General features: G+C 42.1%; 1 protein-coding gene across 3 annotated transcripts in view; it reads right to left on the reverse strand.

Moving 5' to 3' along the window:
* Window positions 1-12,242, reverse strand: part of BCAT1 (branched chain amino acid transaminase 1) — a 55,737-nt gene that overhangs the window by 25,490 nt on the left and 18,005 nt on the right. For 2 of the 3 annotated variants that reach the window (XM_059847994.1, XM_059847993.1), the window contains one exon: window positions 2,254-2,454. The exons of the other annotated variant lie outside the window; for it this stretch is intronic. In XM_059847994.1, coding sequence (XP_059703977.1) covers window positions 2,254-2,454 — 201 coding nt within the window. The remainder of the gene's footprint in view (window positions 1-2,253; window positions 2,455-12,242) is intronic. 3 annotated transcript variants of the gene reach the window in all.

The following is a 12,242-nucleotide window of genomic DNA, read 5'->3' on the forward strand; positions in this document are numbered from 1 at the left end:
GAATTTAACTGCATCACTCCTGCCAGTTTGCTCAGGCTTCTCCTCCTCTGACTGTTCCACAAAAAGTGGCTGGAGCTGCATCCCATGTGGTTGGCAGTCTAGATATGCAGCTTTTTTATTTGGAAAAAATAATCCTGTATTTGTGCCCAAGTTATTTTAACAGAGTATTTCAGGTTTCACTGTTATCAAATTCTGTGTTTTTCCATGAGGATCACTGAAATGCAACCTCTGGAAAACTTGTGTGCAGTTCCATGGCAGAGCTAGGTCCTTCCACATGACAAATTTTAATTGGGTTGGAACTGGGCTGCAGGATCCCAGCAATTTTCCTCAGGCTGTGTGCCAATTATGTAGCAGAACCAGAATTAGAACCCAGAACCTTTTGCCTTCAAAACCTGTCTTAGTCCTATGGCAATGCCAACCCTATTAAAAGCTTGGCAAAGTTTTGAAAAAGGAGTTGTTCCTAGGATATACATTGTACACACAATAAAACAAAAAGTCTTAAATAAAAGATAGCATAGCTGGTCATCTAGCTGATACTTGGATATGATTTTTGCTGGGGCAGTCACTAACTGATGGCACATGGCTGGAATGTTGCTTTCTTATCCCAGAACACATTTTTTCCCCCCCACCCTTCTCCCAAACACATTCACAGAACTTTTAATGAGAGGGAAAAGGGAGTAATGTCACTACTAAGAGTTGATCAATGGTTTGACAGAAGTAAGAATCACATCATTACTGAAACACAAAGCCTTCTCAAGATGTTAAATCTTTTTCTCCAAGAAGAAATACTTTTCATCTTCCAGAGCTCAGTAAAACCTTCCACTCATTAAAAAAGGGAGACAGTGATGTGTTCCAGAAATGTTCAGCTTTAATGAAAGCAACTGCTGTGGTTGCTTGATGGTTGGTTGCTACAGTGGTGTGAGAACAGCATTATCTGACATCTGTACATCACAGGAGCTGGATCTGGAGTTCAGCAGATCCAGGTTAGCACACTGCATCATGAAGGGCAAGGAGAAAGGGGAGGGAATGCCAAACTCATCATTTCATTATACCCACTGTGTATTCATTGAGCCACAGCAATGACACCAGATTCTCCTCTCTCTGTCCTCTTGGCTAGAGGAAACGTGATGCAATAAGGGTAAAAGAATAAAAAAAAATGGAAAAAAAAATAAGAGCATATTCATATTAGCAATGATTTCAGACCAGTCCAGAGGCCAAGCATTAAAGCAATGTGCTACTAAGAGTGAAATACAGATTTGGGACTCCAGCGTGGTTTCTGACTTCATGGGCAGATCAAGAGCTGCAGCCTCAGTCCCAGGGGCCTGCTCTAATTTACACAGCACCTCTGGAGGCTTGGTGACTAGGTGAGGAAAAAAAAAATCAGTCAAAATAAAAATGGTGAAGGCAGGAGCTCAGGGAAAAAAAGCAAGGAAAGCTTCCCCTGTACCCATGGTTAAAATACAAAAAAAAAAAAATTAAAGGAAAAATACAAGAAATAATAAAAGCAGCACAAGCAACTCCACAGACTGCAGTGGAGACACTCCCACCTACCCAGAAGTGGGAGAAGTGGGCTTCCATTTCAGGTTCTGTGCCCTGCTGGGGCTCCCCACAGGTGTGAGCACAGCCCAAGCTGCTCTACAGGCACCAAAGGCAGCTGTGGGCAGCAGTCAGCCAAGCACAGAAACTTTAACCACGCTGGTTTCCAACCTAACATTCCACTTCCCCAGGCTCCCTGCTGTCTGCTCTCCTCAAACACACTGGTATATGCTGAGTGCAGATCCAGCTCTGAGCTCCAGGGACTGGTTCAGAGTTTCAAACAAGCACCTGCCTAGCCTGATCTGCAATCCAAGCTACCAACCTTTAAACCAGCTGCAAGTGACTTTTACAGAGAGCATGTTCAGCCCCCAGATTAAAGCTGCCCTGAGAAGCTCATGGTCTGACACACATCAGAGACAGTAACTGGACCAAACAAGAATGGTTTTTCAAATAAATTTATCTCCACTCAAGAAAGAGCTCACCTTCCCTGGGCTAGGACTTTAGGTGTGCTGGCATCCCCAGGCACAGCTGCTTCTGTGTCACACATAACCCTGCTGTAAATACTGCCATTATTCTGGAAGAACAGCAGCTAACAGAACAAGATGTAACTCAATACTAATGAACTTAAAGCAGTAATACTCCTTGTATTACAAAGCTGGGGCTTCCAGAGCTAATAAAACAAAAAACATTTGGTTTCCAAATCAATGTACTACTCACTTCTACAGCGTAATGCAGAGCTGAGGCAGCTGGATGAATTGAGAGGTTCTCTAGAGGTCTAATACAGGGTTTCTCCCATCCTGAAGCCAAGGACCATTCAATTGTCAGCATATTGTCAGTGAACACAGTTCCAAACACCAGACCAGTGGGGTCTGGCTTCTCCTTGAACGTTGTAGCTGGGGTGATAATCAAGTCGGAAGCCTGAAGGAACACAGAGACAGAAATAAAGTGTATCAAAATAATGAATCAGACTGATTTAAAATTATTCTGCATCAGTGAACAAGGACAAGCTTTAATATCTTCTCTGTGGGGATATTTAATGACATGATGGTTAAAGGCAACTAACCTCTAAGTAGCTGGCAAAATATTCATGAAGTGCACACAAACATATCCATAGTGCTGTTATACAAGAAACAGCATATTTTGAAATTCTGTTTAAGATTTAAGTTTAAGAAGCAGTACAAGGTACAGAAAATGAGCACATGAAATCTCTTGGACACTTAGGTTAACACACCTGTACAAGCTCCAGAAACACACAACTGCTGAACCTCAGAACAGAAGCTGATCATCAGAAATTAATCACCATCACAACTAGAGAGATGTCACACTGATTTTCCTTTAATACATAAAAGCAATGTGAGAGATCAGAGCCAGCAAGTCACTGATGCCACAAACACTTGCTCATTCAAACACTCACTATCCTAGAAAGATCCCATCAGCAAAGGCTAAATGCTGCCCTGCACCAGGGACTGCAGAGCCTCTCTGATAAGCCACGACTAGCTGCAGACATGTGCCACGGGGTTTTGGACTGGTTCTGGCTGGAACAGAGGTAATTTTCTCTCTGACAGCTCCTGTGGTGTGAATCATCCTGAAGAACAGCAGGGAAATTAGGAATGCAGATCTCTGGCACATCACTCCCCTTTTATTCACAGGTAGGGGCTGAACAACGAGAAAGGGCTGCAAAGCAGGCAGAGCCTTGAGTCACTCCCTCCTTTGTCTTCCTGTGCTTCCTTCTGGGCATTTCAACTGCTGCTCAGAGGCCAGGGAGAGTTCAAAGAGCCATATTTAAAGCTCCATTTTCCTTCCTAACAACTCAGAAAGCACTGTCCCCTGCTGCAGACCCCCAGGTGAAATCCTGCTCCTCTGTGCTGGGTGCATATGGAATAGACTGGAACAGAGGTAGTCCAGAATACTGATCAAGTGATTTGCAAAATTATTATTTGATCTAAAAAGGTGCTTCTGCAAGAGATCTCAGTGCCTTGGACTTCTCACCCCCTGCATGCATTTTGAAAAAGAGACAAAATCAGTCCCAAGCTTTTGAAGAAGTGTATCTCCATCTCTGTAAATAACCTAATTTTCAAGATGTCTTTCAAGAACAAAGACCTGTTTCTTATTGATTAGTTGTTTTTGTTCAGGTTTAGTTGAATTTTTTTTTGCTTAATGGCTTAGATGTAAAATTAACTTAGAGCAGGAGCACATGAATAGCTAAAAGCTTGTTCCAACTATCCCCAATTATAAGGCTTGTCTAGATACTCGAGTGCATTAGTTTGGTTGAATTAATACATAATCTGATGAAACAACAATTACTCTTCTTAACTCATCCCTTTATTCTTCTGACAGTGAATGCTCCAACGGGAAAAGCACCACCCAATGAGGTCCTGAAACTAATTTTACCTGGCAACCTCTTAGCACTCTTATCAAGCTTTAGGAATAAAGGCATCACAGAGGAGATGGATCAGAATAAAAACCACAGAGGAGTGTTTGCAATTATCCACAGTGCAGGACCCAGCTCAAGAAAACAATTACAGAGGAGCAGGGATGTCAGTGGGGCTGAAGTGAGTGTGTAGAACACAGCTGTATCTCTGGCTTTATCCCTGCAAAGAATCACAGAGAGCTCCCTCTTCCCGTGGTATCAGCTGCTTTCCCTGGACTCCAGGCTCCTCAGGTCACTTTCATTAGGGTAATTATGGTACAATAAACTGTCCTGGGGACCATAATTATCATTTGAAGCTTCTTTTCCTAAAACTGCCATCAGTGTGCTGATTTCTGCTTTCATGATTCTCTTTGCTGCCTCCTCAGCGGTGGTAACACAACCACTTCAAAACAGTTTGTTAAATTTGCTGGGGTTAACAACAGTTTTTATCTCAGAATGGGAAAGGATTTTAACCAGGCTCTTCTCATAAATCCATAAGCAGTGCAGAGGGAGCAGCCAGCTGAACAAGTGAAGAAACACACCCACTGCATTTCAGTTTGAGTCCCTTGAAGGCAGAAAGCCCAGAGAGGCAGGAACTCTGACTCTTACCCAGAAAAGCAGACGGTTCCCAGAGCACAGAGCTTCCTGGAACTGCACAATCTGACCAGGAATCCCATTTGCTCTCACCTCCCTCAGAATTTGGGCAAGCCAGCTCTCCTTCAGACACTGTGCCAACACCTGAGTCAACAGTCAGGTACAGCACCTGACCTGTAACAATTCCTTCAAACAACAGCAGGAACAGCCAGGCTGAGACCTCAGAGACAGGCTGAACTGCACTGGCAGCAGGGCAACAATCATTCAACAGGCAAAAAGGCAACTTTCTCATTCTCATAATCCTGTTAAGCTCTCTGGAGATCCACTTTTTTGGCCATTACTTTCTTAATATCTTTTCTTAGGACTATTCCTTTACCCATTATGTCGTTTTCTCCATTTTTTTACCAAGCAGTGCAAATTAACAGTGAACAACAGCACCCAAATCTTTCAGAATCTAAATGCTTTTATGTCAAGACAGCATCAAGTGCTGCAATGCATTTGGTCCTCTTTTTCCAGGAGAACACATTGGGAGGAGGTTTTGGAGGATCATCCTTGCAGTACTCTCTCCCACGGTGTGGTCTGCATGAAGCATCAGCTCAGCCTCTTCTGGGTCCCTGAGAAGTAGGACACCCTACACAACACCTCACCTGGCTCACAAATCCTTTGGTCAAGCAGCACCAGGAGGGAAATCAAACACTCAGAAGAAATCAAACTCCTCAAAAGGGGAGCAGAGCAAGGCCAGGTGACAAATGCCAGGGTCTGACTGAGTACCAATGCCTATTCTGTTACCATCACTCTTTAAATGATTATCACAGTGCTACCCTGCTATCCCCTGTGACCTTCACAAACAGCAACTTACCTTCTTCCTTTGCCAACATTCCCCAAGCCCTAAAGCAGCATGTGAAGGATGTATTTGGGACTGGCATGAGCACCCATCCAGATCTCCACTGTTTGTACTGCCAACACAAAGGGGAATTCTCAGCTAGGCTTGTGTTGTGTTTGCTTTGTTTATCCAACATGCTCTCAAGCACCTCCTGATGCTGGTGTCTAATCAAACCATTGACCTGGAAGGAAAACTGGTAAATGCTGAACAAAAAGGATAAGGGAGACTATTAAAAAGAAGTGGATGTGGCACATGGTCTAACAGGGGGCAGCTATTTGGCACCTGTTTTCTAAAGTAAAATCACACAGTCCTGAGCCTGCAAAAACCTCCATGTCACAGCAGAAAGGGACAAAGGGATGATGTCCCTCCAATATCCCAGCCCAGGACACTCCAGTAAGGAATGGGAAATATCAGATTACCCTGCCTATGGTAGGCACAAGGGAGTGATAGGGAAACAGCTGCATACTCTTGATTTTCAGGGCTTAAATGGCAACACTAAACCTAGCCAGGGCTGCTGGCCCCACGAGACACCTTCTGAGACCCCCCTCAGCTGCAAAGTGCCTGTTCATTCCAGGGCAGCTTCTTCCAGGGCAAAGCTTTATCCAGCCCAAGTAAAGAAGACTATTGTGACCTACTGAAACTAAAATTCATCATTTGATCAAAACAGATCTTCTCAATTATGAGCTGGGCCAATTAAAGGTGACGTGCTGGTCCATGTCTAATCAAGGCTGTGACAAGCCATCCTGGTGCCTGGCTGAGCTGTCACTTCAAGGCTTGTTCCACCCCACCTTTGCAATGGCTTTAAGTGGATTTGGAGCTGACAGCAGCCCCTGGCCAGAGCTGCCACTCTCCTTGTTGCATTTCTGCCTCTCTAATCCTAGACAGTCATCTCAGGTAGGTGCAGATGGCAAGGGCACATTCTGTCCTACACCTTCTAGCAAGTCTTGTCAATGCCTTCCCAAATGATTCCTGGCTGCAGTTATTTGGACTGCACTGAAAATCCCAGACCATAAGCTGTGACAGGTCTAACTCATTTGACACACCCAAACTTTTCTAAGCACTGTGCTGGGCCAGGCATTTCTATCACTTACTTGAATAAAACCAGACCTGGCAGGCCCAGCTGTAAAATAACACAGGTCACCTAAAAACAGCAGCAAGTTTCAGCAGAGATCCTCAAAACATTAACCTGCACCCAAGTGAGACTGACTGCAATCTCCTCTGATGAAATAAGTGACCTCCCTGACCTTCACTCTATGTGATTAATTCACGATCACAAGCAACTGCAATATTTTTTTATCTTATGTTGAATTTTTAAGCATATCCTAGGAAAGATCAGGGCATTGTCATGCAACAACAAACACAGAAGCACAGGCAAAACCAAGGAACTTGTTCTGCCCTTGCACTTGAGAACAGCAGTGGAACAAATCCTGAGAGAGGAGGAGACAGATTACAAAAGCATAAGGAATTTCTGTGATGGAGAAAAGCAGCAAAGCATAGCTGAGAGTTGGAGAGAATGATTAAAGTAACATTTATGTAAACTATCCTCTAATCCCTTTACCATCAATTCTATTTTAAATTTACAACAGAGCCTGAGGCTTGAGAATGTAAAGTGTGCCAAGATATTATAATAAGATTTGAGGAGGAAAAAAAGCCCTATTTTTACTACTACTACTATCAGCAAAGGAAAAAAAAAATCCAAAACAAAAACCAGTCTTCTGCAATCCCAGAGTAAATATCAAAAATAACAAATCTTTCAACATAAAGCTTCCTTGAAGCTTCATCTGAGATATGTTAGCACATGTAATTGGACTGAGTGCTGAAATCATTGCATCAGGTTGGCTGTACATTGGGTAACAAACCACAGAACAAATGACAAAGCAAAAGAGTCAAGGCTCTGGATCAGCTGTGAGACAGACATGGAAACATGGCTGGAAGGACTATGTCCAGTCCATCTCCCCCAAACTATTCATAACTGACACTTCTCAGGTATTTGTCTCACCAAAGAATGACATTCTGCTACACTCTGCAAGAAAAGGAGGGCAGCATAACCCACTGCTGGCTCCTTTAACCTTTCCCCAGGTCTGACAGAAGCTCCAGCTCTGCTGCAGGAATGTCTGATCTGCAGCAGGAGGTAGGGAAGGAAACCTGTTCTGACAAGAAAACAGAGAAGAGGTTGGAATTGACATAAACTTCTTGCCTAAGGGAATGTGAAGGGCACCCGGGGCAGCAGCACAGCTGAAAATATATTCTAAAGCCCTCAAAACACAACAGAAGGGAAATGAAGATGTTGGAAAGCTACTGTCGGGCTAGATGATAAAGAAAGCATAAAAGAAATTTCTTTTGCCCTAAAAACATATCATTCTTTTCAATGGCACTAAAATTTTAAGTTTTTTCATGTAGCTGAAATGCTGCCTGAATAACTTCCCACTGATTTGATCCAGAGACAATTTAAGTTAATCAAGACCCTTTCTTCCAGTTTTGTAAGAATCTGGATTGTAAGGCAGGAAAAACGACTTGAATCTTTACAGCCTCATCCCTTTCTTCTGCTTCAGGAAAATTACATGGATTTGTCATTGCTAGGTTTGGGGCTTTTTTCCTCCATTACTCATTAGTTTGTTCTCCACTGGCATATTTCAAAAGATGTGTTTTTAAGGTTAATATGCTGGAATGGGGTTCCTACAGATCCTAAGGAAACCTTCCAGCTGATATTAAAGAAATCTTAAGAAACAAATCTATTTTAGTGGGGTCTAAAAAACCAAATCCATTTTAGTGGGGTTTATTTGTATTTTCAGATCTACAAAAAACAGTTTGTATCTCTCCTATCAAAAAATTCTCTAAAACATTTCAAATATGGTTCTCTAAGTAATTCAGACCACAGAGATGTTGATGAGTCTATTAAACAGTGGAATAAAACCAGACCCACTGGCTGTATTTTGGTGTCATGAATCACTTGTTTGGGAACTGCTGCTCCCATCAACTGAGAGGGGTGAGCAGGGAGTGTGAGCAGGCTTAAAGCAGTCATTGCACTGGTGGCAAAAACACACTGGGTGAAAACCACACTGCTGTAAGCTCTCTGTTACCTTTGGGCACGTCAGCTCTAAAAACCCTCTTTGGCCATGCAACTGCACTTCAGTCTGCAGTGCAGACACACCTGGGATTCAGGTTAGGAGGAAGCAATTCCATTGAGGGAAACACAGACTGCAATTCTGTAACAGCAGAAAATGCTATGTTTGTACACAAACATTAAACCAGAAAAAACAGAACTAGGACCATTCGTCACTAATGGCAGTCAGAGCTAGTTGCCTAATTCATGTGGCTCAGCATTAACACAAACTGCTTCTCTCAAAGATCTGACAGCTTGGGGAATGCAATTGCTGATGCTGTGCTGCTCCTTGCCTCACAACCCCTGTATTTCTGCAGAGCAGCACAAACACAGTGCTCCATTTTTAGAAAGACTTTGCCTGGGAGAAGGTTTGAGTCTAACACAAGCTGAGGGCTCACACTGGCCTGTGACACAAGACTGGAATAGAGAGGTCTCTGACATTTCACCAATAACACATCTTTGCACCAAGATTCAAGATACTACAGTCTCCTGGTTTGGGAAGAACCATTTGTATTTCACATGATGCAACTGGAACAAAAAAATGAGATTTTTTTTGCATCTAACCTTCTCTGAAAGAAGCAGCCATGCTGAAGGAAGAAATGAACTGCAAACCTAAATTTCAGACAAACAAGTTGGAAGTATTTTGCCTAAGTAGCCTGGCCAGTCACAAACATGTTGTGTGAGGCAGCCAAGAATAGAACCATAATCTCATATGTCCAAGTCCTGAGCAGTTGCAATTAAATCTTCTTACCCTGATTTTAATAAGCTTGCAGACATGCAGGGAAGTGGATTCATGGAATGCAGGCATTCAAAACCTTTTGGAAATACAAAATGCTTTCAAGGTACAGTCTCTATATTGTACAGAGGTTATGGGAACCATTTCAAACACTCAGTTAACCACACCTGACTCTTGCTCAGATTCCACCTCCCTTTCACACTGCCAGACAGAAGGTAAACTTAAATAGTGCCATGAAATTCAGTGTCTGATCTGCCAATGAAAATGCCACAATTTGCCATTTCGTTCCATGCAGTACTTTCTTAAAAACAGGGACTAAATACAGGATTGACATAAACCTCTTCCAACTCTCTAAGCTGTCAGTTCATGGAAAGTTTGGATATCCTTTCAAAAGCAAGCAGGAAGGCCAAGAGAATCCTATGGAAAAAAACCAATCCAACCTAATTCTCTTCCTAAACTGCAGTTTCTATTCAAGTATGCTCAGCAAAGAAAATATTTACTATCAAAACTGGGGACATAACATCACAATGACATTAAAATTTAAGAAATCCTGGAAATAGGTATGGACCCTGTGGATTTTTCAGTTTTGGAGTCAGTTTATAAGTTTTCTTTGATCACTGACTGGCCCTAAGCCTTGCATTTTAAAAGCAATTCTTTACTTTGGGAAAAACAAATCCAGAAAATGATACAAAGTAAATGCAATCTCCAAAATTCCAGTACAATTTCTGGGCTTTTACAGACACATCTTAAGCTCCTAGAGAAAAAAAGTGATAAAGCATCACTTTCTCGTGCTCTAAATCAACTCAGCCAAACTGCCCCTGGCTGTTTTTCCAGCAGTTTCCTTTTATCTCGGCTAAAAGCTCCTGTAACTTGCCGAAGACAATTAGCTTTATTTGCAAATCCTTCAGCTCCAGATAACGGGACAATCAGTTCCTCTCCTACAGCTTAGAAAATCTATTTGCTAAAAGCCTGTTTGAAGAGCATCACCCACTTGAAGAGAAACACAGAATCACCTGCCATCGAGCTGCAACTGAAAGGAGCTGCCACGGATCCCGAATTCTTTCCTAATAACTGCAATGAGAGCAGCAGATAAGTGTCAGTCTGGTGCACCTATTAATAGTGATACTCAAGAGTTTGTGCCATGCCCAAGTGGATGCAGAATATCACAGAAACCACTCAGCACTCTTTATCCTGCAACTGGATAAAGGTTTCCTATTGGCAGGTAGAGATGAGGGAATGAGATTTGATTGTAAATCACCTGAAATACTTCTGCAGCCTATACATAACCAGGTGATATGCAAGTACAGTGATTTACAGTATTATTCCTCACCAATCTTTCTAAATTCAACACAACACAAAAAACAAATAGTTTTGTTACCACTGACAATAACACAAAGCAAACAGATTCAGCTGAAATCAAAATAAAATCAGAATGACCTTTTCTAAGGCAGTGCCAGCCCACACAAGCTAAATCTTGTTGTGGCAGTAACAGAGCTGGCCTCTAGCTTGGCACCCCAGATCCAACAGGGCTGCAGCTCTGTACCTGCACAGAGGTGAGGCAGAGATGAGCTACCAAGGGGTACCTGAGGGGCTTTAGCTGAAGGGGATCAGACACAGGAGAACAGGAATTCTCTAGGAGAGCAGCCCAGCCCTGCACTCAGCAGAGGCACAGAGCTGAGTGCAGGGCTGGGCTGATGAGAGCCCCACCTCCAAAGCATTTGGATATCCCTGCTGTGTCCTGTTACACACACACATCCACTGGGATGTTTCTCTTTTACTGCTTCAAGCCAGTTTATGTAACAGCAGATTTTCTATGCACACATTCTGGGGAGCTGCTGCTCATCACAGCATCAAGATCTCCTTAAATTTCTCTAATAAATTTTTCCCCTTACAATTCAATTTAAAGGAAATGTTCTATCTCATCAAGCAAAATTTAAGATGGAGTCCAATATAGAATTTAAATGGCAATGCAGGGCATTCTTCTAATATCCCCACCTAATACTCAAACCCCTGAAGAATCAACAGCTGCAATATGAGAAAAAGCTCACTGAGTGCACTTGTGCTTTGGCAGGTAAATCATTTACTGATGTCAGGAGAAAATGACAAATTGAGGACAAGCTGGAGAGGAAATAATATACATTTGAAAATACATAAATCATGTAAATTGCTTTATATTTATTAGCCTTGTAGGTAATATGGTAACTATGACTGTGTATTTCCTCATTCCAAAAATCCTGGGTGTTCCCCTGATCCATATGCTCTGAGCCTGTCAGTAACTTCACCTACTGCTCCTATGAAATGAAAACAGAGGAAAACTGCTCAGTACTCCCTAAACTCTTCCAGAAGTGAACTTTAACCCTGTCTCACTCATGTGCTAATGCAATCAAGTCAATTAGTTTAGACTTTAAGATGATATTTCAAAAATTAGACTATTTGGTATTTTATATACTTTGATCTTTGCAATTGGATGGGAAACAAGAAAATTTGGTGGAAAAAATTTCATCTTTCATTAAAAAAAAACCCCAGGATCAGAGAACTGTTTGCTGTTTATCACTGCCAGCAAACTTTTCACGTACCATACAGTTTCCTAAATTAAAGCTTAAAACCATCTGTTTTCTCAAAATGGATTGTTCTCTCTCCCAATTCCCAGAATAAGGAATCCTATATCCCACTGTATTTACCCAAATCATAGAGTCACTTAGTATAAAAATGATTATGGCTCACAGTAATGTAAAACTTCCACTGGCAGTCTCTCAATTTGAACCACAAATGGAAATATGAACCTGCACTGGAAAAAGAATTTCAGTTTCTTCTTGTGTAAAATACACTGCAGCTTTAGATTCTGTGGAAAAATTGTCAGATTTCTTGATTGGGGTTTTTGGGGGAGGTTTTATATACGTAGAGTGGAAATAATCTTTATATTCAGATTTGTACAATACTTAGCACAGCATCACCTAATTCATAGCTTAAAAACATTACA

This window comes from Haemorhous mexicanus, chromosome 5 (genome assembly GCF_027477595.1).
Source record: "Haemorhous mexicanus isolate bHaeMex1 chromosome 5, bHaeMex1.pri, whole genome shotgun sequence".
Classification (NCBI taxonomy): domain Eukaryota; kingdom Metazoa; phylum Chordata; class Aves; order Passeriformes; family Fringillidae; genus Haemorhous; species Haemorhous mexicanus.